We start from the raw sequence: 26715 nt of genomic DNA on the forward strand, positions 1-26715 counted from the left end.
GGAGCACCCCTAGTCTTATGGGAGCTTACTTTCCCAAACCTCTAGTTTTAAGAAGTAATTTAAATGTTCTGTAGTACTCAGTCAGTGGTGTGTTGCTGAGTGACCAAATTCACAGCCCATAACAAGAAATAATGGCCCATTGTGGCAAATTTTCACACAGATGTTCAGGTAGGACGATTGTGTCACAGCAAACTGTTTATAAACGGGCAGCTGGCGAACCAGGAGTGTGCCAGATAATCAAATATTCCAAATAATCAAGAAGTCCACATACTAAGAAATAGAAACGTAATGCAAAGGATATACACATCACAGTTATACTTTGTTTACAGTCTAAATCACTTAAATAATAATGCAACTTTGCTTTAAATAAAACTTAGCAGTACAGAACCCTCTCCCTTCACATTCGTAATTGACGATTCAGACATTGCAGTAGGTATTTGAGGAGAAATTGACTTGAAATTGAATCTTTGATATTTTGAGTGGCCATTCCATTGAACCACAGGCTGGTTTACATTGAGGTAAATAAATTAAAGGACCATAATAACTGTACAGAATAATACAGTAAACCTTGCGCTATTTCAAGTATATAATTTTTGCCAGATAAAAACCGAAAGAACGACGGATGCTGTAAATCAGAAACAAAAACAGAAGTTGCTGGAAAAGCTCAGCAGGTCTGGCAGCATCTGTGAAGAGAAATTGGAGTTAACGTTTCGGCTCCGGAAGGTAACAGAAGATCCAACTGCTTTGGTGAAGGCCTTTACGGAAGGCATCTTGAGATCCTTATTCAGTGACCCTTCCTCACCCGACCTGAAACATTAACTCTGATTTCCCTTCACAGATGCTGCCAGACCTGCTGAACTTCTCCCCATCATTTTTGCCTGTTTACTGAGAGTGCTGGTTAATAAAGAGATGGTCAAAAACAAAGTTTGTTGTGTTTCAAAGTAAGTGATTGATTTTTTTTGAGACAATGGATATGTTACCTGAATAACAAACTCACAATTTTCAAATGCATTAACCCACTGTTTCATTCTGGAAAATTGGAGCAAATTCATTGTTCCCAAACTGGACAACAGTAGCATCACAGAAACCTGTTGGCATGGGAACTTTGGATTGAAATAAGTGCTTGAAGTTGATATTAAGGCATGTGACCAAAAATGCGAAGTAAGGTGAGACATTTGTTGCAAACAAACAAAAATGTTGATCTAATTAGTCAAGCAGATTTAACCTAATACTTACAGGATTGCCAGGAAAACCCTTAGGACCTGGGTACCCTCGATCACCTTTCTCACCCTGGAAATGAATCAATCAATCAGAAAGAGATTATCAGTGTTTGTACCTTCTAAAATGTATATTTTACTACACATTTATTGTATACAAATCCTTTTAACAGAGTAAAATATTCCAGTGTGATTCACAGGAGTGTTTTTAAATGCAATTTGATGCTGACTTGTACGCCACAGAAACAGACTCTTCAGTCTAACCAGTCCATGCCAACTATAATCCCCAATTAAACAGGTCCCATCGCACAAATTGATACTAGATCAGATGACCACAAAAAAAGCAGTGTCTTAAAGGGGCTGTGAGAGAGAGAGAAAAAAAGGGAAAGTGGGAAGACAGGGATAGAGAGGAATTTCGAAATCACAGACAGAAGAAGGTGCAGTGCCAACATTGAAGCTGTTAAAATCAAAGATGCTTATGAGGTCAGAATTGAAGAAGCATGGTTAACTTGAAGGGTTACAAGGCTAGATAAGATTTCAAAGATGCTGAGAGATTTGAAAATAGAGGAGAGTGTTACATGGAATGTGCTGTCGGACTTGATGCCAACACAGATCCATGAACATAGCAGAGAAAGTGACACGTGAGAAAACAATAGATTTGTAAAACTAAATTCTTTTCAATAGCTATGAACAATTTACAATCTCTTTAATTTGCTTTCTTTCGGGACTAGTTAATGTTGAGTCGACATTGCAGTGACAATTATTGCGTCATCAAGAAAGCATTTATGCAATTTATTCCCAGTTCTCTGCAGTGGCTTAAATGGGAAAGCAAATGTGGTAAGTCTTTTTAAAATAACAGGGAGTTTGAGGGGGTGAGCCACTGTTAATTCAGAGAGCTGTGAACGCAGCCCAGTCCATCATGAAAGCCAGCCTTCCTTCCATTGTCTCAGTTTACACTTCCCAGTGCCTCGGGAAAGCAGCCAACCTTATCAAAGACCTCTCTCACCCCGGTTACACTCTCTTCCATTGGGCAGAAGATAAAAAGTCTGAAAACACATACCAGCAGATTTAAGAACAGCTTTTTCCCCACTGTTATCTGACTAATAAATGGACCTCACGGATATTAGAGTTGATCTTTTTCTGCACCTTCTCTGTAGCCATAATGCTTTATTCTGCATTCAGCTCTATTACCCTGATGTATGTATGTAAAGTGTGATTTGTCTGGATAGCATGCAAATTCAGTACTTTTCACTGTATCTTAGTACATGAGACATTAATAAATCAAAGCAAATCAAAATTAATCAAACAAATGTGGGACAGCATTAATCAAGGAGTAAATTCTGGATATTCACAACCAGTTAATGTGAATTAACTGGACAATTTACACAATAATAACAGCTGGCATTGTTAACTGGCCATTATTGCTTCACAAAAGGTTGGCCCAATTTCTCAGTGAGTGAGTGGTCCCTCTACAGGATGAGGACCCTCTCCAGAAAGTGGTCCTTATAAACAGCCTGAGCTGTAAATGTTACATTTCAATTTCGACAACATTGCAGATATGAGCTAAGCTGGAAAGGAAAATAGCAAAATGGCCCAACAATCAACACACTTAAACAAACAAACCTTTGTGAGGATGACTTTTGATGTTGTTCCTCTTTGGGACTCTTCACAACCAGATGGACCTGAGGGTCCCTGAACTCCTGGTTCGCCCTTTGAAAGGACAAATAAAATGTATGTCAGAACAATTAATTCTTTCTGCACACAATCTACTTTTGAAACAAAAGCTCAGATCAGAAATTTAAAAAAAATATTTCAGCCCCTACTTCTCCCTCTTTTCAACACCTTTATAGTTCTCCCCTCAGCTTCCCCTCTCAACTTCACTCTCCCCCCTCAGATTCATCCCCCCACAGCTTCACCCTCCCCTCAGCTTCCCCCTCCCCCCACAGCTTCCCCCTCCCCCCTCAGCTTCACCCCACCTCAGATTCACTCTGCTTTCATCACAAATCCCTTCCTCTTATCACTTAACCCTTACCATTTCCCCGGTCCCTAACCCTCCTGTTTTCACCTTCCTCCTCTCCCCTCTCTAACCCTCCCATTTGCTCCCCTTCTTTCCAAAAATGACTAAAATTAATGGTGAGAAAGTTGGGCAAATTTCTTTTTAATGACAACTTGTTGAATTTCATTGATGTTGATTAGTTTGTGCTTATTGGATGAAATAGCTCATTTATCATAGAGTCATAGAGATGTACAGCATGGAAACAGACCCATCGGTCCAACTCATCCATGCCGACCAGATATATCAAATTAATCAAGTCCCATTTGTCAGCATTTAGCCCATATCCCTCCAAATCCTTCCTATTCATATACCCTTCCAGATGCCTTTTAAATGTTGCAATTGTGCCAGCCTCCATCACTTCCTCTGGCAGCTCATTTCATACACACACCACCTTCTGCGTGAAAACGTTACCCCTTAGGTCCCTTTTATATCTTTTCCCTCTCACCTTAAACCTAGTTCTGGACTCCCCCACCCCAGGGAAAAGATCTTGTCTATTTACCCTATCCATGCCCCTCATGATTTTCTAAACCTCTGTAAGGTCACCCCTCAGCCACAACCACTCCTGGGAAAACTGCCACAGCCTATTCCACCTCTCGCTACTGCTTAAACCCTCCAATCCTGGCAAATGCTTAGAAATCATTTCTGAATATTTCAAGTTTAACAACATCTTTCCTATAGCAGGGAGACCAGAATTGCCTGCAGTATTCCAAAGAATATAAATACAGTTGTGATAGCCCTTTACCTTCTGACCCTTTGGTCCATAAAACTGTACTCCCATGTTCCCCTGTTGACAAAAGAAACAACAAATGCAAGATAGTCAGCAAAATGCCTTAGGGATATCAATAACATCAGTGATTTCAGAGATATCAGAATTAATAATGTCAACAATAAGATTGGTATTATCAATATCACTGTCACCAATATCAATAATATCAGTGTTATGAATGTCCCATGGTGACAGCCAAAGCTGTGTTTTGAGAGAAAGCAGCTTTCATCTTTGGCTTGTCATGAGACCTGCCTGGAGAAACATCACTCTGACTCTTACTAACCAAGTTACTGGTTGATGAGGCCCATGTTCTCAGCACTTTGCTGTGCAGATGTGAAGCACAGGGCACTATCAAGAAGTGACGCTCCCGCCTTCTATCTTCCCTGTTTGCATTACACTCTGGGCGTCGTATCTCACAGAATCCCAGGGGTGATAGTCCTCAGCTAAGGCCATATCTGACAGCAGTTGCCACTCAGAGGCGACTTTATTGGCTCAGGTAAATTCGCAGTGTGATACAGACGTGTAACCGAGGAGGTTCAGATCTTGGAGTCGTTGGGACCTAGGCTGGTAGGTCACCCCCAAGCTCCACTTCAAGAATTCCTGCAATCAAGGCATGAAGACTTTCAACATTGATTGCTGAGCTTGGGAGACATGAGTTGACATCAGAGGGAAATGACGATATTGCCTATTGGCCAGCGTGCACCGCCATGACTATCAGAGATCACAGCAACTTGGTAATGCACATCAATTCCAAAAATGGCAACCCACAAGGACACACGTGATACTTGTGGCAGAATCTATGTCTCAGCCCATCACCCAAAGAGTATCATGGGTGTTCATGGACTTAGTGGAACGTACTGCTGCTGACAGTAATATCAAACATTAATAATATCTGAATTAATGATAATATCAATCCTGTATCCAAATAGAATCATTTACCTTTGGTCCTGGAGGGCCAGGGATTCCTGGGGGACCCTTGAAGAACAAATCAGAAGAGATTATTAACAACAACTACTTAGAGTCATACAGTCATAGAGATGTACAGCATGGAAACAGACCTTTAGTCCAACCTGTCCATGCCGACCAGATATCCCAACCCAGTCTAGTCCCACCTGCCAGTACCAGGCCCGTATCCCTCCAAACCCTTCCTATTCATATATCTATACAAATGCCTTTTAAATGTTGCAATTATACCAGCCTCCACCACATCCTCTGGCAGCTCATTCCATACACATACTACCCTCTGCATGAAAAAGTTGCCCCTTAGGTCTCTTTTATATCTTTCCCCTCTCACCTTAAACCTATGGCCTCTAGTTCTGGACTCCCCCACCACAGGGAAAAGACTTTATCTATTTATCCTATCCATGTAAACCTCTATAAGATCAACCCTCAGCCTCCGACGCTCCAGGGAAAACAGCCCCAGCCTGTTCAGCCTCTCCCTATTGACCAAATCCTCTAACCCTGGCAACATCCTTGTAAATCTTTTCTGAACCCTTTCAAGTTTCACAACATCTTTCCGATAGGAAGGAGACCAGAATTGCACGCAATATTCCAACAGTGGCCTAACCAATGTCCTGTACAGCCGTAAGATGACCGCCCAACTCCTGTACTCAATACTCTGACCGATAAAGGAAAGCATACCAAATGCTTTCTTCACTATCCTCCACTATCCTTGACTCCACTTTCAAGGAGCTACGAACCTGCACTCCAAGGTCTCTTTGTTCAGCAACATTCCTGAGGACCTTACCATTAAGTGTATAAGTTCTGCTAAGATTTGCTTTCCCAAAATGTTGTGCCTCGCATTTATCTGAATTAAACTCCATCTGCCACTCCTCAGCCCATTGGCCCAGTTGATCAAGATTCCATTGTAATCTGAGGTAACATTCTTTGTTGTCCACTAGGTAGATGAGGGGAAAGCGGTAGATGTGGTATATATGGATTTTAGTAAGGCGTTTGATAAGGTCCCCCATGGTAGGCTACTGCAGAAAATACAGAGATATGGCATTGAGGGTGAGTTGGAGGTTTGGATTAGGAATTGGCTCTCTGGAAGAAGACAGAGGGTAGTAGTTGATGGCAAAGGTTCATCTTGGAGTGCCGTCACTAGCGGTGTTCCGCAAGGATCTGTTTTGGGACCATTGCTGTTTGTCATTTTTATAAATGACCTGGAGGAAGGGTTAGAAGGTTGGGTGAGCAAGTTTGCGGATGATACGAAAGTCGGAGGAGTTGTAGACAGTGAGGAAGGATATGGCAGGTTACAGCGGGATATAGAGAAGCTGCAGAGCTGGGCAGAAAGGTGGCAAATGGAGTTCAATGTAGCTAAGTGTGAAGTGATTCACTTTGGTAAGAGTAATAAAAAGATGGATTACTGGGCTAATGGTAGACTACTTGGTAGTGTGGAAGAGCAGAGGGATCTTGGTGTCCATGTACACAGATCTCTGAAAGTTGCCACCCAGGTAAATAGTGCAGTGAAGAAGGCATATGGCGTACTGGCTTTTATTGGTAGAGGAATTGAGTTCCGGAGTCCTGAGGTCATGCTGCAGTTGTATAAGACTCTGGTGCGGCCGCATCTGGAATATTGTGTGCAGTTTTGGTCGCCATACTATAGGAAGGATGTGGAGGCACTGGAACGGGTGCAGAGGAAGTTTACCAGGATGTTGCCTGGTATGGTAGGAAAATCCTATGAGGAAAGGCTGAGGCACTTGGGGTTGTTTTCATTGGAGAAAAGAAGGTTTAGGGGTGATTTGATAGAGGTGTACAAGATGATTAGGGGGTTAGATCGGGTTGACAGTGAGAACCTTTTTCCACGTATGGAGTCAGCTATTACAAGGGGGCATAGCTTTAAATTAAGGGGGGGTAGATATAGGACTGATGTTAGGGGTAGGTTCTTCACTCAGCGAGTCGTAAGTTCATGGAATGCCCTGCCAGTAGCAGTAGTGGACTCTCCCTCTTTATGGGTATTTAAGCGGGCATTGGATAGGTATATGGAGGATAGTGGCTTAGTGTAGGTTAAGTGTGCTTTGATCGGCGCAACATCGAGGGCTGAAGGGCCTGTACTGCGCTGTATTCTTCTATGTTCTATGTTCTATCTCCAATTATGGTGTCATCTGCAAACTTACTAATTATATCTCTAATGGTCACATCCAAATCATTTATATAAATGATAAAAAGTAGAGGACCTAGCACCGATCCTTGTGGCACAGCACTGGTCACAGGCCTCCAGTCTGAAAAGTAACCCTCCATCACCACCATCTGTTTTCTACCTTTGAACCAGTTCTGTATCCAAATGGCTAGTTCTCCCTGTATTCCATGAGATCTAACTTTGCTAACCAGTCTCCCATGGGGAACCTTGTCGAACGCCTTACTGAAGTCCATATAGATCACATCTACCACTCTGCCCTCATCAATCTTCTTTGTTACTTCTTCAAAAAACTCAGTCAAGTTTGTGAGACATGATTTCCCACGCACAAAGCCATGTTGACTATGCCTAATCAGTCCTTGCCTTTCCAAATACACGTACATCCTGTCCCTCAGGATTCCCTCCAGTAACTTGCCCACCACCGATGTCAGGCTCACTGGTCTATAGTTCCCTGGCTTGTCCTTACCACCGTTTTAAACAGTGGCACCATGTTAGCCAACCTCCAGACTTCGGCACTTCACCTGTGACTATCGATGATACAAATGTCTCAGCAAGAGGCCCAGCAATTACTTCTCTAGCTTCCCACAGGGTTCTAGGGTACACCTGATCAGGTCCTGGGGATTTGTCCACTTTTAAGACGTCCAGCACTTCATCCTCATTATTAGCACCTTTCATGTATCAAATTGTCACAATGCTATTCCAAAAAAAACGTGACACCGGGCTGTATAAGAAGATCTTAGAAATAGATCAAAGGTTTAGTTTTACAGGGCATTATAAAGATGGAGAGAATATGGGAGATATTGAGCGAGGGGATGACAATTTCAGGCTCAGATTGTTGAAGGCATGACTGCCCATGCTGAAGCAAAGGATATCATTATCAACTCCTCTCCCTTGTTGCTGGAGCATGAGATAGCTTTTACAAGATTTTAGCACCAGTGCAGAGTATTAGCCACCAGCATGTATCAGATTGCCCCAGCAGACTCCAAAGATACATTCATGCAGTTCACCATCAGCACTGAAATATTCTCACCACATCCTTATTTTTTAGCTCAAACCATTTTACACCTGAGAAAGAAAATTTATAGTCCAGTAGCAGTGTTTTGAGTTGAAATATAAGAGGGAGAGCAGATAAAAAATCTGGCAGCATTATTGCTTTTCATTTGCTGGCAAAATACAGAGTGATAACTGGGAAAGATGTTTACTACGTAAAACATTAGGAAATGAATTAAGCCATTGCCCATTGCAATATTGCTGCATATCACGCATTGGATGATCAGTGATGATAAAAATCCCAACAATTCTGCAAACTACTGGTGTTTTGGTCAATATTTAACCCTCAACCAACATCACTTAAAACTACAAGTAAGCTGGCATTTTTGTTCAGTGGGATCTTGCTGTGAACAAAATGGGTTGTCATGTTTTCTCGTCAGATTTATAACAACTCGGGTGCTGACAATTTTAACAAAGATTTATAGCCACAATTTCCGACATGATCTGTTCCTTATCTTAAATATTTTGCTTTGAGTAGACACTGAATGCAGAAGATTTAATTCTCCTTTAACCAGGAAGAAAAGTTGGATGAAGTGGGGAATATGGGCTCCTTCCTGTGTTTACCAACATCCTGTTCTGCATGGCACATTACCTGCATGTGGGTCAATCGCACTGCAGTTCATGAACAAAAGGAGAAATAAGCATCTGACCGATGATCAACATTCACTGCTTGCAGACACATTTCCATCTCCCATTGAAAACCCCCACAACATTCACTGAAAGTGAAATAGATTGGTCGCACATTGAGACTGGTGGAGCTGTTTGAATGCACAGAGCCCCAGGGACTCCTGTCGACAACATAATTGGATAATAAAAAAATGCAAGCCGTCTTTGGAAGATGGAACAGAAAACTAATGCCTGAAGGTGAATGTTGCATGAGGGGTCATATTTTGGATCCTGAGCTGATCACAAGGAGCAGGGTTTATTTTACAAATTGGATTTCTGATCCATATGCCAGCCTGGTGGGGCTTCTCATTGGCAGTGCCATATCACCCAATCAGCCCCATCACAGGAAACCAATCAAACAGGTCATTTCAGGGTCTGGAATCAGATCAGAGTTGAGGGTTTGCAATCTCCAACTTCTCTCTCGACTCTCCCTTTCTCTCTTACACAAAGTTCAACTGTACCAGGCATGATTTATTCTGAAGTATGTTCCACTTATAATTGAAAACACAATTTTAACCCAAAAGCCTTTTGTTTTGAGAAGGAAATGAGAACAAACAGACTTACGACAGTTCCAGGATAACCTGGTGGACCAATTGGTCCTCGCAATCCAGGGCTGCCTGGTTCACCCTGTGTTCAAAAAGACAAAATGATTTAGGATGAACACATTGTTGTGGAGAATGGATATTCTGAAGGAAACCTTGGTGACCAAATCTCACCTGTTTTCCTGGTGGTCCAGGGAAACCTGGCTCCCCCTTTGTAAGTGAAATACCAATAATTTCTCCTGGGTCTCCCTGTTTTAAAACAAAATCATTGAAATATTCATTTTACTGGCATGAATCTTCACATCTTCCTTCAACACAAATGTAAAGCATAAATCTGAAGGATATCAGAACCTTGGTGGGGATGCAGATGAGACTCAAATGAATGATTCCAGGAATGGGCTACATCGGTTCCGTGAAGAGAAGTGGGAATTTTTTTTATGCATTCATGCGATGAGGGCATCACTGGCTAGACCAGCATTTATTGCCCATCCCTAATCACCCTGAGATTAGTTGAGATTCAACCACATTGCTTGTAGGTCTGGAATCACACAAAGGCCAGAACGGGTAAGGATGGAAGCTTCCTTCAGTAAAGTGCATTAGTGAACTAGATGGGTTTTCTTGCTTCCTCCCAAGGATTAATGGCTAGCATTAAGCTTTTAATTCCGTATTCTTATTGAATTCAAATTCAACCGTGTGCCATAGTAGGATGTGAACCTGGGTCCTCAGGACATTACTTGGGTCTCTGGATTAATAGCTCAGTGATAATACCACTAGACCATCACCTTCCCTTAGAGCAGAGGAACATCAGGAGAAGCTTGGTAGAGTAGATAAGGAGAGATTGTTGACAGTGGCAGAGTGGTTGATAACCAGAAGGGCAGCGATTTATCAAGAGAATCAGAGAGTAAATGAAGAACATGGTTTATATGCAGCAAATGATCTGAAACATACGCCTGAAGAGATGCTGTGAGCAAATTCAATAATAATTTTCAAAAGAAAATTGGAACAATACTTCAAGTAGAAAAAAATTACAGAGAGAGGGCAAGTGGAATAGATATAATTGGATAGTTCTTTCAAAGAGCTAGCACAGTATGAGGGGACAAATGGCCTCCTTTGGTGCTGTAAGACTGTATGACTTCCCCCGAATGATGACAGTTACAGGGTTATATTGCTAGAAGTTGAAGCACACCTTCTGTCATGTATAAGTAGGCTAGACTTTCACATGTTTAGGAAACCTGAACTTAGCAGGGCTGTGCGATAGCAAGAATGAGTTGAGCAATGCACTAGCGAGTACACATCAAGTGTAAGGTTGGAAATTTAGTGAGTGAGGGAGTTTTGAAGGAGGAGGTGCTATTTGCCTAAGTAGCCTCCTTAACTTTGCCTTGAAAAGAGTGGAGAGTTGCAGACAAGTTTAAATGAGCAAGAGGTCTCCAGTCTGTAAATTGGTAATATTCTGAAAATAATCACACCACAATACATAGGAAAGCAGGTCAATGATTCGGGTTGGTGAATATTTTGCTCAGCTATCTTTCAAATCCTATTGAATTGTAAGGCTTCATTAGTTCTGGTCAGGTTTACCAGCAGTAGTAAAGCATATTAGGATTAATTAGGTTTATTCATTATAAATTAATAAAGAAAATTAATTAATTAATCAACACATAATAAGGATTACAGGCAGGTGATGTGTTGTAACTGCAGGATGTGGGAACTCCTGGACACTAAATGGTGCAACAGAGCCATGTCTGTACAAGGAGTCTGCAGGATGAGAAGCTTAGACTCGGAGATGTTGAGATTGATGCTGACTTGCATATACTGCAGTGAGGCGGGGGGTGGGTGGTGGGGAGGTGGGGAGGGGAAGTTACTTTGTTCCAGGAGGTGATCACAATTCTGACAGATTCTCCTGATATGTTCAGTGGTTAGGGACAAGAGGGTGTGACTATTGGTGAGACAGGCAAGGGCAGTGTCGAATGGTGGTGCAGGATTAAAGGGCTGAGTTGTTTCAATATGTCTCTGCTGATTTTGTTCCCTGCAGTTGATGAGAACACAGATGAGAGAATCAGGACTCAATGACAACACAAACTATTCCTGACTGCTCCTTCCTATTTTCTTGAATCTTTAACAAAGATTGAAAAGTGGATTTGTTATTTACCTTTGCACCTGGAATACCTGGTGAACCCTGAAAAACATAACAACAGTGTAAAAATAACATTGAAACGTTTGCCGTCCCCCCTTCCCCCCCTCAAAAAATCTAACATGACAAAGTCAATCAAATTGTCAGACACGTACCGAAGATCCTTGAAGACCTGGTAATCCTGGGGGTCCCAATGGCCCACGATCACCCTGTATATAAACAGAACAAATCAGTCTTCACCTTAACTCCTATGAGTGTCTATTCTCACTGCAAGCATCAACCAATCAGAGACTGAAAAGTTTTTCCCAGGAAGTTATGTTAGTTGGTTGAACAGAAAAGTGGAGTCAGAGGGTAGGAGGTTGAACAGTGACCTTTTAGAGGTTTATAAAATCAAGAGGGGTAGAGATAAGGTGAACGCAGGTGATTTTTCCCTAGAGCAGAGGATTTCAAGACTAAGGGGCATATTTTAAGATGAGTGGAGGAGGATTTTTAAAAAGACACGAGGGGCAAATCTTTTATTCAGAGAGTGTTTCATGCATGGAATGAACCCCCAGAGGACGTGGTGGATGCGGATACAGTTACAATGTTTAAAAAACATTTCGATAAATAGATGAATAAGAAATATTTGGAGGGGTATGGGCCAAGTGCAGGCAGGCAGGACTAGTTTAGTTTGGGATTATGGTCAACATGGACTGATTGGACCAAAGGGTCTGTTTGCGTGCTGTATGACTCTACGATTCTGTAACTATGACTATGATTGGGTTCGATATCAATGGTCAGGGAAATTGGGGGAAAGTGTGATTAAGGTGGGTGAGTAATTAACGATTTTGGTAAATCATTGAGTGAGTGGGATTAGATGTTTTATAATAAAAGGTGCGAGGAGTGAGGGGGAGTGTTGGATTAGATGTTGGCATGTTAAATGACAGCGAGAGGGACAGTGGATTTAAACATCAGGATAATAAAGGGTGTGGGGAGTGCTGACGTGAGTAGGATTAAACAGGATGGGTCATTAAAGGATTGGAGACTATGAGGGAGGATGGCATATTATAGAATGGGGGAGTGCAGAGTGAGTGGGAGAGTGGGATTAGTGATGAAGGTGAGAGTGAAATTAGACTGGATATATAATTACGGGTGCAGGGAGTGAAGAGGAGGGTGGGATTATACAGTGGCATATTAAAGAATGTGGGTAGCGGGATTCGATATGTTACTGGATGCAGAGGGTGCGGGATAGAGTGCGATCAGACAGGATGGCATATTATATAGTGTGGGGAGTGAGGAGGAGAGTAGGATTAGACTGGGTGTGCTCATAAAGGATGTGGCAGTGATTAGGTGAGTAAAATATTAGAAGATAAACTCTCCTCCCAAATCCCCAAAATGGGTTCACCATCTAAAAGTCACAAGCCAGGGTTGTGATGGAAAATTGTCCATTTGCCTGGATGCGTACAATTCCAACAACACTTAAGAACCTGACAAAGCTATCTGTTTGATCAGCACCTTGTCCATCTTCTTAAAGTTTCACTCTTCCCACCACTGACCCACAGTGATAGCTCTTCCTCAATTCTGTGGGTGATGGCTGTTCTTAGTTGGTGGAGCGATCGCTCTGGTTAATTCTGATAACCAACTAGACTCCCTCATGTTAAATGGTTATGCGACTCCCATGTGTTCTGCGTCAAACTTCTTAGAGGAACAAGTGGACTACACCCACATGAGACTGGGCAATAACAGGTCTGTGATGACCTTCGATATCTGGGGCAGCATGCGATTACACTGAATGGATCAGTGTGTGTGTCTCCGCTACCCTGCCAGGTGTGGCTAACCTATAGAACTGCATTTCTGATAGGGATTGGGATTAAAACCTGGAACAGCACTGTGGGTGTGCCTACAGCAAAGAGATCACAGTGATTCTAGAAGGTAGCTCAACATTATCTGCTCAGAGTGATCAAGGATAGGTAACCAACATCATCCTGCCTGGTGATACACATGTCTCATGAAAGAATTAAAAGAAGAGATGCAGGTAGTCAGCAAGGAGAGAAAATGACTCGCTGAAGTTGGCTGCATTGACTCGTTCAGTTGTGTTCCTGAACATTCCATAAAACTGCATCAAATGCTGATTCAACTGAGCCTGATATTGAGGATTACCTTTGTGCCGTTACATCCTGGGATTCCTGCTGCTCCTGGTGGTCCATCTTGTCCTGGTAAACCCTATGGGTGAGAGGATTTGTCAGAAAGCTGCCTTCCATTTCAATCAGGTCAGTGTTTTCAATGCAATTTGAAGTGAGTCATGGTGGATATTATACTTACAGGCAATCCCGGAGTCCCTGGGAACCCTGGTGAACCAGCTGGACCCTGTGTCATTAACATTAGCATAACATAACTGATTAAGAATGTATTTTAAATAAGAACAATTTCCAATTATCTTTCATTCATAAGCTAACTCAAACCTCACCAAAGTCCCCTCTTTCATTGTGCAACAAAAGTGGTTAGTCACTTTGGGTGGTTTCCTCAGCATTCTGTTGTAAGTTGTTGTGACATTGGTGAATGGTTTTAGAGAAATCTGATGCAATTTGTAAATCACCGATACAGCCTCCCATCCTGGATCCTATTCTGGATCCCACATTTTAAGAAGGATATCAAGGAGTTGAAGTGATGCAGGGGAGTTTTACCAGAATGGTGGCAGGGATGCGAGACTTCAGTGACATAGGGACATTGGAGAAGCTAGCATTGTCCTCCTAAGGGCAGGGAAGGGTAAGTGTGGTCAAATAGATATGTTCAAGATTCCGATTGGTTTTACTTGAGTAAATTGGGAGAAACAGTCTCCCGTAACAGCATGGTCAGTAATCAGAAAGACAACTTTAAAATGATTTGAATTCACCCCACACATTCCAAGGCCAAATTGGGAGGGAACAAATCCAACTGTCCACATTGTCAAGTGGACTATGGTGAAGTGGACACAGATGGAACACTGTGATGATGTGTCTATGTTTGCATGTGTTTGTATCTGCTTGAACTTGTCCATGTAGTGTGTATATATTTATATGTGTAGGAGTGGGCATTTATTCATGCATTTTTGCATTTATTTTCTTTGTGGCTTTTGTGTATGTACGTTTGTGTACATGTGAGCCTTCTTTACTGTTTGTTCCTTTGGACACAATGTTGCTCAATAATTTCTCCCTGATCTGACTCATTATCTTCACCCAGAGCACTTTGCCTTTTCTGTCGTACAGATGGTGTGGTCATGGCCATTGCAACCATCTGAGAAGGTCTGAGTAGATTCACGACCAAGAATCTTTGCCATTGTTAGCATTCGTAGATTTTGGTGTAAGTTATTGATTCCATGTGGGGAAGGAAGACAAAGTCTCTGGCAAAAGATAGAGTCAATCTTGATAAACAATGAAGCTCTACTACCTAGTACTTAATAGCTAGTTCTATTCCATTTGAGGTAGATACTGGAGCCTGGAATCATTGTGATGACCCAACACTGGTACTCAGCAATACTTACCCGGATTCCTTTCTTTCCTGATAGACCTGGTTCTCCAGGATCCCCCTGAAATATAAAAAAGGTGTTTTATTATAAATCCAGATTAACAGTGTTTCAAAATAAACTTCCGGATAATCCAAAAGCAATCACCTTTGGTCCCAAAGGGCCAGCAGGACCTTCAACTCCTGGGAATCCCGGCATTCCTATGGGTCCCGCAAAGCCAGGTAAACCTATTGCTCCCTGGAAAACAAGGAATAGGTTTAGATATTAATCAGTAATTACCATCAGTGGGCTCATAGAGAAGCAACAAAACGCAGGAATCAGAGGGTAAATTTCTCCAAATGAAAACCAGTCAGAAACAAAAACAGAAATTGCTCAGCAGTCTTGGCAGTGTCTGTGGAGACTGAGGAAAGGTCACCAGACCTGAAATGTTAACTTTGGTTTCTCTGCGCAGCTGCTGCCAAAGCTGCTGAGCTTTTCCAGCAATTTCTGTTTTTGCTCATGAGCAAATTTCACCGATATGCTCCAGGTTGGGTCATATTTCGGCGTAATGACATGCCCTCTCCAATAGAGGTGCCGAAGCATAACGTGACATGTTTACATAGCTTCCTGACTACAGTGTCAGGAATGATGACATTTCTGATGACTGGACGTTGACATAGGAACTTATACTGGCATTATGAAAGAAAAGGACAGAATTATTTGCTGTATAGTGTGAACTGAATTATTTCAGGTCCAATTATGTTCTGTTCAGTAATCTCACATTGGTTACAGATTCCCAGGAAAACAAATAAACAATAAGAATGGGATGAGAAGCAGAGCAATGCTGAGGGTTATATTTACTGTAGAATCAAACTTTTAAAAATGAAAGAAACAATCCATTATCATATCTTATAGTACAATTGGTATTGTGCCGACTTGGAAGGTGCATTCACAACACAGCCAGATAGTTGAATACTCACCTACAAATACTTCTGATCCACACCAGCCACATGTTGGAAGGAATGTGGAATCACTCCCATCACTCTGCCTGGTTTCAGACTGACAGGTTGACAGAGGTGAGCTCCAGCCTAACACTTTACTGTAATCCATTCCCCTTGTATGTTCATTTATGCCAGATGAACCATTGGATAAAAGATGTGATATGATAGAAGTAGGGAGTCCTATCAGGTTTCCATTAAAATAACTTCTCCAAGGGCAACTGCAAATCACAAACTACAGCTCCATCGCATTAAAGGGAAAGGTTTCAAAGTATTTGCGTAAGAATGTCAAAAATTTCCTCTCTATTCATAGCTCTTTGAAAGTGGAGTCGCAGGTAGATAGGATAGTGAAGAAGGTGTTTGGTATGCTTTCCTTTATTGGTCAGAGCATTGCATACGGGGTTTGAAGGTCCTGTTGCGGCTGTACAGGACATTGGTCAGGCCATTTTTGGAATACTGTATTAAATTCTGGTCTCTCTCTATAAGAAGAATGTTGTGCAATTTGAAAGGGTTCAGGAAAGATCCATAAGGATGTTGCTATGGTTGGAGGGTTTGAGCTGTAGAGAGAGGCTGAATAGACTGAGGCTATCATCCCTGGTGTGTCAAAAGCTGAGGGGTGACCTTAAAGAGGTTCATAAAATAATCAGGGCAAGAATAGAGTGAATTGCCAAGGGGCTTTTTTTTCCCCAGGGTGGGTGAGTCCAGAGCTAGAGGGCATATATTTAAGGTGGAGGGGACGAATTTAAAAGGGACCTAACAGGTAACTTTTTCACGCAGAGGGTGCAGCGTGAATGGAATGAGCTGCCAGAGGAAGTGATGGAGGCTGGTACAACTACAACATTTAAAAGGCATCTGAATGGGTACATGAATAGGAAGGGGCCAAATGCTGGCAAATGGGGCTAGATGAATTTAGGATATCTGGTCGGCATGGATGAGTTGGACTGAAGGGTCTGCTTCCATGCTGTTCATCTCTATGGCTGTATGACACCATTCAAGAAGACAGCTATCAATCATCTCATCAATCATATGTCTTACGACTGAAATGACAGTTTCCTCATTGTATTCCAACAGGAAATATTTTGACAGGGAGGTTGTTATGAAGTGATTTCTATGAAGTGTTCTGAAGTGTCTGCTAATCTTTCTCTTATGTGGAGTATTCTCTGCTTGAATGTTCATACTGGGAGAGAGAGAGAGAGAGCCCATTATGGCATCAAATGTTGGCAATATTGTGAGAACTGACAATGCCAAAGGGACGTTACCGCCAGCCTGTTGGTCAGTTTGACATTAGCTCCATCACTGAATCCTGTGAGTTTGTTTGCAGGGGAATGCTACAAATGCTCAGCGGATGTTGGACAAGTTGATTTTGCAACAAGAAAAGCATTTCCAGATGTTTGGAGTCAGCTCGGGCTGACCGCTGCTGGTAAAACATTTTAAAAATTCTCCATTTCCACATTAGCATACACTGCTCCAGATCTTGCCCACATCAAAAAATATTACCAAGAAAGGAGCATTTCACTTCCCACAATCCACTGTGAGCTTGTAGTGTTAGAGGGTGAGCTGTTTCATTGTGATGTTCACCTTATACTGTATAGGTGCAGTAACCACACCACCGCTCCCTATGGTGCTCCCAGTTACCTTTGTCACATTTAGTGTTGAAGGGCTGCAGGAACCATGGGGCTGCTCTAAGGGTCAATGCAGTGAGGTCAGTATCTTACTGAGCCCAGCTCAATCTATTACCTCACACAAACACAGCAACCATGGGAAATTAAACCTTCTGCTCCACCTCCTCCTCAGACCCTGGGAAAGGGTGAGGCTTCTGAAATTCCTGAGAGTGCGGAATGCGATGTAAAGCATGGAGCAGCAGGGGGCTGGGTGAGTGGGGGAAAAGGGGCAAAGGGGGAATGGGACCCAGGGGAATGGGGAAATGGGAGATGGAGGAGAGGGGAATGGGGGAGCAGGAGATGGGGAAGTGGGAGATGGGGAAGTGGGAGCAAGAGATGGGGAAATGGGAGATAGGGAAGCAGGAGACAGGGAGTGAAAGATAGGGAAGCGGGAGATGGAGGAGAGGGGAATGGGGAGCAGAAGATGGGGAAATGGGAGATGGGGAAGTGGGAGATGGAGGAGAGGGGAATGGGGTAGTGGGAAATGGGGAAGTGGGAGATGGAGGAATGAGAGATGGAGGAGAGGAGAATGAGGGAGCAGGAGATGGGGAAGCGGGAGATGGGGAAGTGGGAGATGGGGAAGTGGGAGATGAAGGAGAGGGGAATGGGGTAGTGGGAAATGGGGAAGTGGGAGACGGAGGAATGAGAGATGGAGGAGAGGAGAATGAGGGAGCAGGAGATGGGGAAGCGGGAGATGGGGAAGTGGGAGATGAGGTAGAGGGAGATGGGGAAGTGGGAGATGGGGAAGTGAGAGGTAGAGGAGAGGGAAATGGGGGAGCAGGAGATGGAAGAGAGGGGAATGGGAGAACGGAAATTGGGTGGGTGGAAGATTGCGAAGTGGGAGATGGAGGAGGGGGAATGGAGAAGTGGGAGATGGGGAAGCAGGGGAAGGGGAGTGAGAGATGGGGAAGTGGGAGATGGAGGACAGAGGAATGGGGGAGCAGGAGATGGGGGATTGGGAGATCAAAGATTGGGGAATGGGATAGCGGGAGATGGGGGAGTGAGAGATGGGAAAGTGGGTGATGGAGGAGAGGAGAATGGGGGAGTGGGAAATGGGGAAGTGGGTGCTGGGGAGTGAAAGATAAGGAAGTGAGAGATGGAGGAGAGGAAAATGGGGAAGCAGGAGATGGAAGAGAGGGGAATGGGAGAGCGGGAAATGGGGAAGCAGGAGATGGGGAGTGAGAGGTGGGGAAGTGGGAGATGGAGGAGAGGGGAATGAGGGAGTGGGAGATGGGGAAATGGGAGATTGTGAAGTAGGAGTTATAGGGAAGGAGAATGAGTGAGTTGAAGATGGGGGAGTGGGAGAAGGAGAAGTGAGAGATGGAGGAGAGGGCGATGGGACAGTCAGGGAGATGGGGCAGTTCAGGGGATGGGGCAGTTCAGGGGATGGGGCAGTCAGAGAGATGGGGCAGTTAGGGAGATGGGGCAGTGGGGGATGAGGCAGTAGGTTGGAGTTTGGGGTAAGGACATTACCAATGTTGATGTGGCTCACTTTTCACTCCAAATAACAGCTCTTCTGCGGTGTAGGTGGAGTGTGACCCTTAGGAGGGGCTTTGACAGATATAAAAGTGACAAGTTAAGGTCGACACCCCTACCTCCCTCCTGTGTTGGATTGTGATGTCCACATGGGATTAAAGGACACAGACTGAGACCCCTCAAAACTGAATGCTACAGGTGGGAATGTGACCCTTCCCACACGCTCCCCCCCCCCCCCCCCCGCCCCTCCCCACATTGGCAGGAGTAATTGTGATTGACAGGTAGATGTTTGACTGGCAAGAGTGTGACAATGAAGAATGTGACAGGTGAGGTGTGACAGATTGGAACATGACAACCAGGACAGTGTGTGACAGGTGAGGTGTGACCCGCAGGTGGGTGTCTGGGGCACGAGACACACAGACAGGAGTGTGACAGGAGGCTATGTGACAGGCAGGGCTTGTGATGGACGTTCTCTCAGTCAGCTGTCCAGTGGATCTCTGCTCCAGTGTCTGTGCTCCAAGACTGCAGCCAGGCCCAGGAAAACCATGGAGCCTGGACAGGGTTGCCAACATGTGCCAGTCTCAGTTCAGAACCTCTGGGATCTGGGATTGGAGAATCGACCCCACTGCAGGGTTACAGTGATCTTGAGCTTCACCCTCAGCATCTGTGGGAGAGCTCCACACTGGGGGAAGTTGCTGGCAGGGATAGCAATTTATTGTTACCGTGTTGAAACAGCAGTTTGTTTGCAGGTGAGTAGGTTATTGTACTGACCTTTTCTCCTTTCACACCACTGCAATCGCACTTGGAAGTCGATGTACAGCCATGACATGCCTGTTGGAGACAGAAAAGTTACAACATGAGGAGACTCGCCTGCATTCCTGTTGGATTTTACTTTGCTGCCCCATTGACGTCCCCCTTGGATCGGTGTTTCCAGGACACCTCCTACCCCACACTGTCAGCCTTGGAGGTCACTATTTGACTTCAGAGTGCATCACAGTTCTGAATCCAGCCGGGAGCAGTCTGCGTGCACAGAGCAGCCTTCCAGCAGGTACTTACCAGCTCCGAATAGAAAAGTTGACCAATCATTAATAATTTCCTTAAATCTGTTTTCATTCTGTTGATGAGCAAATCAGGCAACTTAGTGTGTGACTGGAATCACAAAGAAGGCAGACCAGGTAAAAAGAAGTGTGTTGGGGAGGGGGTGGTGTGGGGGGGGGGGGGGGGTGGTGTGGTGCGGGAGGGAGCCGTGACTGAAGGCTATGTCAGATAGGATTTAATATCCTTCTCTAACATGGTGCATACTCTCCTCAAAATCCCAAAATCGGGGTAAATTTAATCAGTTTAAACTGCACCTTGGTATTTCTTTATGTCGACAAGATTTATTCTTTGTTCACTACAGATGATTTTCCAGGATAAACTGGATTTCTGGAACTGCGTGCATTCATAGAGTCATACAGCACAGATGCAGACACTTCGGTCCAACCAGTCCCACCTGCCTGCTCCTGGCCCATATCCTATTCACGTACTTAACCAAATGTCTTTTAAACATTGTAATTGTGCCCACATCTCCCACTTCCTCAGGAAGCTCATTCCACAGGTGTGGATTACCACCCTCTGCGTAAAAAGAATTTTGCTCATGACTTCTTTAAATCTCTCTCCTCAAACCTTAAAAATGAGACCCCAGTCTTGAAATTCCCCATCCTAGGGAAAAGACAACTACTGTTAACTCTGTCTATAATCTCATTATTTTATAAACTTCTACCATGTCGCCTCCTTTGTTCACTAACGATGGTTATCCAGGATAAACTGGTTTGCTGGGTCTGTTTGCGCATTTGTGATTTCCAGGGCTCTTTTTGAAAAAAAAAACCTTGATTCAGATTCTCAAAAACCATCTTTGGGTCACAAGTTCCCTGGAGTGATAGCAACAAATTGTCAAATCATAATATTCATTCCATCCAAATTTTACTAACCATGGTCACTGGCACCCAATCTCTAGAGAGCTATCATTATCATCCTGACCTTTATGCAAAGCCTTGGCATTGAGGTTAACACACTGCAATAACTCACCTGGTCTCCTTCAATAGTGCCTTCCAAACCCATATCCACTTGAAACTAGAAGGACAAGGGCAGCAGTTTCATGGGAATACCACCTGCTCCCCTCCAAACTGCTCACCATCCTGACTTGGAAATATATCACTGTTCCTTCACTGTTGATGGGTCAAAATCCTGGAACTCCCTCCCTAACATCACTGTGGATCTCCAACATGTGGACTGCAGCGGTTCAAGAAGGCAGCTCACCACCACCTTCTCAAAGTCAACATGGGACAGGCAATAAATACGGGCACAGCCAGTGATGCCCATGAGTGAACATATATTAAAAAATCTGCTAAATAATGACCAGAATGATTCTCCCAGAAAGCTTTTAGATGAAGCATCTCACTATGCCCTTCTCACGCTCTCTCAGCTGAATCACACAGGAATAGAACTAAACATTTAAAAACCACAAATATTTTTTTCCAGAATTTTCTGTTAATATCTCTACTGTTCTCATTTTGGCAAATATATGTGAGAGTAGCACTAGGTCATTAAAAAAAACCTTAAGAATGAATTAAAGATAACATTGTTTTATAAAGAGGAAAATTACAACACAAGCCCCTGCAAAGGAAGCCCTTAGAAGATGTGAATCAATAGCATGAACATCTTTGTTCCTTGTTCAATTCAAACCAAACTCCATCCCATTGAACCTCAATTTTCCCAACAATTAATCTTCTGTTACTCAAACATGAAGCTCAAAAAGGAAAAACAGGAGAGGCTTGAAAAAAGCTGCTATTGTGGTGCAAATTATCACCACTGCAGACTTAGAATGTCCGTGTTCAAGTCCCACCTTCCTCTTGAGGTTTATCATAATTTGTCTGAATAGGTCGATTGAAAAACATTTGCTGAATTAACAGTTCTCTGTAATAGGGGGGACCCATCTCACAGAGACAATGTACACATGGGTCTTTTTTGAAATTCATTCATAGAATGAGGACATTTCTGGCTAGGCCAGCATTTATAACCCCTTCCTAATTGCCCAGAGGGCAGTTAAGAGTCAACCACATGGTTGTGGGTCTGGAGTCACAATAGGCCAGACCAGATAAGGATGGCAGTTTCTTTCCCTAAAGGTTATTAGTGAACCAAATAAAAATAGGAAGAACTGCAGATGCTGTAGATCAAGAACAAAATCAGAAGTTGGTGAAAAAGCTCAGCAGGTCTGACAGCAGCTGTGAAGAAAAATCAGAATTAACGTGTCAGGTCTGGTGACCCTTTCTCAGATATTATGCAACCAGATGAGTTTTTCCTGACCATGTTTTCATGGTCATTATTAGACTCTTCATTCCAGAATTTTATCGAATTCAAGTTCCACCATTTGCTGTGGTGGGATTATGATCATCTGTTTAAGATTGAAGATCACAGCTTAGATTTTGTGACATTCACTGTCATTCTATGAGAAAGGAAGCTAGGAAATCTCTACCCCCTAACCAAGCGAAGTCTGAAGTCTTGCTCCAACTGCATGAACATGCATAAAATAATGAGTATTTGACATAATAGCATACCCCAAGATACTTCACAAAGCAATATAAAGTTTAATAGTGAACCACATATGGACATATGAGGACATAAGACCAAAAGCTCAGTCACAGGGGCCTATTCTGAACAAGAGTGTCTGAAAAGGGGGGAGCGAGAGAGAGAGAAAGAGAGAGAAAGAGAGAGAGAGAAAGAGAGAGAGAGAGAAAGAGAGTATCAGTAAGACAGTAGGAGACAGGACAATTTTAAAACAACATTTGAAAGAAAAATTCAAACAATGTGTTTAGAAAGTGACAAATATGTGAGTGATTATGGACAGTGAGTGGGGACCAGGTAGCATTCGACAATGTTCAGGAGGCACAGACCTGAAGGGCCTGCTGGTTTCTTTCTTTGCCTGAATGTTCCCCAATTCAATGTCCCCTGTCACAGTCACCCTGCGTGCTCTACAGTCACATGGAGCTTGATTTTAACTTCGTGTCCGAATGGGGCAGGAGGAGAGGGGATCACGGGGACTTAATTGGTTCTGAAAGGAGACAAGAATTTGAAGCTCTGCATTCTAAACTCATCAGAGCCAGGACATAAGGTATGAAGTTGACCAAAGGGGCACCAGTGTGAGAAGAGGGTGCTGATTGGTTGGACCATCAATGGTGTGGAGATGCAGCAAGGACAGTTAACTGTCAAACTCTAATTCACAGGGCAGGCAAGGTAGATTCTGATTGGTCGGGGAGTAGCCAGGTATACAGCTGGGATTGGCTGTCTCCATGACTCATTTTATGTCAATCCAGTAGCTTCTTCTCATCTTGTATAAAAGCTTTGTACAAGTCTGTTTCTCACATGCTAGCTCTGATATATGCAAAGTGAAAACTTCAACATCTTGTCTAATTTATCAGAGTTTAAATTCTGTACTTTAAGCAACCAAATACTACCTGGATCACAAAAATGAGGGGGACATAGGTGATGTCAGGGGCTTCGATGGAGGGGTGAGGTTACAATCCTTGCCTGGCTTTAACTGCCAGGTTTCTCCAGATTCAGCAATCTTCCGTCCAAACTGAATAGCCGGGAGACTCACAGCCTCATTCTCAGGCTTAAAATGAGAACCTGCCTCCTTAGAGAAACGAGTAAATGTGATCCTGGAGGTTTTATCACATGACCTGCTTCCACATATTAGTTGGCCAACGCATCTATCCTTGTGAGGCACTGCCTTCTTACACCAATTGGAAAGCAAAAGACATTATTACCCAATTGAATAGGTTTAAAGGTCCTAGGGAGTGTTGCTGAACAAAGAGACCTTGGAGTGCAGGTTCATCGTTCCTTGAAAGTGGAGTCACAGGTAGATAGGATAGTGAAGAAGGCGTTTGGTATGCTTTCCTTTATTGGTCAGAGTATTGAGTACAGGAGTTGGGAGGTCATGTTGCGGCTGTACAGGACATTGGTTAGGCCACTGTTGGAATATGGTGTGCAATTCTGGTCTCCTTCCTATTGGAAAGACGTTGTGAATCTTGAAAGGGTTCAGAAAAGATTTACAAGGATGTTGCCAGGGTTGGAGGATCTGAGCTACAGGGAGAGGCTGAACAGGCTGGGGCTGTTTTCCCTGGAGCGTCGGAGGCTGAGGGGCGACCTTATAGAGGTTTACAAAATTATGAAGGGCATGGATAGGATAAAGTCTTTTCCCTGAGGTCAGGGAGTCCAGAACTAGAGGGCATAGGTTTAGGGTGAGAGGGAAAGATATAAAAGAGACCTAAGGGGCAACTTTTTCATGCAGAGTGTGGTCCATGTATAGAATGAGCTGCCAGAGGATGTGGTGGAGGCTGGTATAATTGCAACATTTAAGAGGCATTTGGATGGGGAAATGAATAGGAAGGATTTGGAGGGATATGGGCCGGGTGCTGGCAGGTGGGACTAGATTGGATTGGGATATCTGGTCAGCATGGATGGGTTGGATCGAAGGGTCTGTTTCCATGCCGTACATCTCTATGACTCTATGACTCTATAACAGGTTTATTTGGAAGCACTAACTTCCAAAGCACTGTTCCTTCATCAGGTGGTCGTGAAGCAGGAAAATAAGACACAGAACTTATAGCAAAAGATTAGTGATGCAATAATACATTGAACAAACCTAGATTATTAAGACTTAATCTAGGTTTGTTCAATGTATTATTGTATCACTGTAATCGTTTGCTATAAATTCTGTTTCTTATGATCCTGCTTCACGACCACCTGATGAAGGTGCAGCACTTTGAAAGATTCCAAATAAACCTGTTCGACTATAACCTGGTGTTGTATGATTTTTAACTTTATCCACCCAAGTCCAACACCGGCATCTCCAAATCTTAGCCAGTTTACACACAGCCACCTCCCAGAAACAGTAATGAGATAATTAAGCAATAATCTTTAATTGGATAAGGGATAAATATTTGCCCAGTTCCTTATGTTTCCTCTGTACTGTTTATATCTTGGGATTTACTCTAGAGGGCAGCAGATGCATGAACATTTGCAAATCTCAGTCCCTTAACACAACCCAGCAAACACAGCTGAAGAACTAGATTTACTGGTCTGCTGTGAAAATAATTATTGTCAAGAGCTTCAGCTATTCAAAATAAACTACATTAATTCACATGTGGAAAAAATCTCTCTTCTCTCTCAGTGTCTTTCACTGTCTCCCCATTTAATTATTATTAAACAGTCACAAACATATCTACAATCTTTGGAAAAGAATGATGAATAGTTTGGGACACAGCGACTTCCAATATATTCCTAGGATGAAGATCGGTATAAATTAGGTTGAATTTCTGTAATTTGTGCACAGGAAGCTCCCATAAATAGTAAAGGGATAACTGACTGGTCACCATTCTATTTAAATTGGTTGCAGCATTAATATTTTCATGATTACAGATCATAACCCTGAATCACTCTGTACATATCGAACTTTAATTCCAACATGTGTTTTGTTTTTGAAAGAGGACCGATATAGCCAAACTGAGTATGAATCTAAATACAATGGCCATCTGGAGAGAGGTAACCTAGAATATCACAATTGATGAAGTGTCAAGGAAGCTTCAAAAAGAGATGGAGTTAGATGGAAAGAATGAGTACAAACTGAACTGTAATCTCCTCAGAATTATCTCTGACTGTGACTACGACCGGAGAAAATACAGCAGACAGGGCAAAAGACCTATTTCATTTCTTCCTGTTTTAAGAATCCTGAAGACAGGGCTTAAAAGCCAGTTCAACGCAGATCTGTGTGTGTTAATGGAAGTAGGCATGATTCAAGCATTAGTGTGCTGTGATGGTCACAGTCCAAGTACTGCCCACTAGATACCCCTGGGCTGCAGGTAAAGAACTCTCACATTGAGTGCTAGAAGCCAGCAAGCCAGTCAAAAGGGAACAGGATGAGAGAATTTAAATCAACTTTCAATGCCCACAGATCGAATTGACTGTTCAGCTACCAATATCAATGCTACTGGTTATATGCACTGTAGCACCTAATTCTAATTTGCTAATCTCTCTTCATGGATGATGCAGAGACTGACCCTTATATCTTTTCTAGCTTCTATTTTTTTTTGGACTCACTTCTTAATCAGTGTGTACATGTGTTGTGTTAATATGTCTTCTCATGTCTAGTTACTAATAAAGTTATTTTGGGTACATTTTTCACCTCTAGGCCACACAAAACTCTGCAATATTATGGCATGGTGTAGCACAGGAGTGGCATGGTGACTCAGTGGTTGACACTGCTGTCTCATAGCACTAGGGACCTGGGTGTGATTCCAACCTTGGGTAACTGTCTGTGTGGAGTTTGTACATTCTCCCTGTATCTGTGTGGGTTTCCTCCCCCTGTCCAACGATGTGCAGGTTAGGTGGCTTGGCTAAGCTAAACTGTCTCATGGTGACGTCGCTGAAAAGATGGAAAATTATAGGCCAATTTGCCTAACCTCGGTTGTTGGTAAAATTCTAGAATCCATCATTAAGGATGAGGTTTCTAAATTCTTGGA

At 43.1% G+C, this 26715-nt stretch overlaps 1 protein-coding gene across 1 annotated transcript in view; it reads right to left on the minus strand.

Annotated features, from left to right (window-relative positions):
* LOC140481615 (uncharacterized) overlaps positions 1-26715 on the minus strand; it is a 209858-nt gene that overhangs the window by 84545 nt on the left and 98598 nt on the right. The window contains exons 2-14 of the mRNA XM_072578092.1: positions 19928-19987; positions 15190-15279; positions 15061-15105; positions 13863-13907; positions 13701-13763; positions 11717-11770; positions 11580-11606; positions 9608-9682; positions 9456-9518; positions 4979-5014; positions 4016-4057; positions 2841-2927; positions 1237-1290 (exon numbers count right to left, since the gene is read on the minus strand). Of these exons, the coding sequence (XP_072434193.1) occupies positions 1237-1290; positions 2841-2927; positions 4016-4057; positions 4979-5014; positions 9456-9518; positions 9608-9682; positions 11580-11606; positions 11717-11770; positions 13701-13763; positions 13863-13907; positions 15061-15105; positions 15190-15279; positions 19928-19987 (741 nt within the window). The remainder of the gene's footprint in view (positions 1-1236; positions 1291-2840; positions 2928-4015; positions 4058-4978; positions 5015-9455; positions 9519-9607; positions 9683-11579; positions 11607-11716; positions 11771-13700; positions 13764-13862; positions 13908-15060; positions 15106-15189; positions 15280-19927; positions 19988-26715) is intronic.

Source organism: Chiloscyllium punctatum, chromosome 9, assembly GCF_047496795.1.
Source record: "Chiloscyllium punctatum isolate Juve2018m chromosome 9, sChiPun1.3, whole genome shotgun sequence".
NCBI classification, from domain to species: domain Eukaryota; kingdom Metazoa; phylum Chordata; class Chondrichthyes; order Orectolobiformes; family Hemiscylliidae; genus Chiloscyllium; species Chiloscyllium punctatum.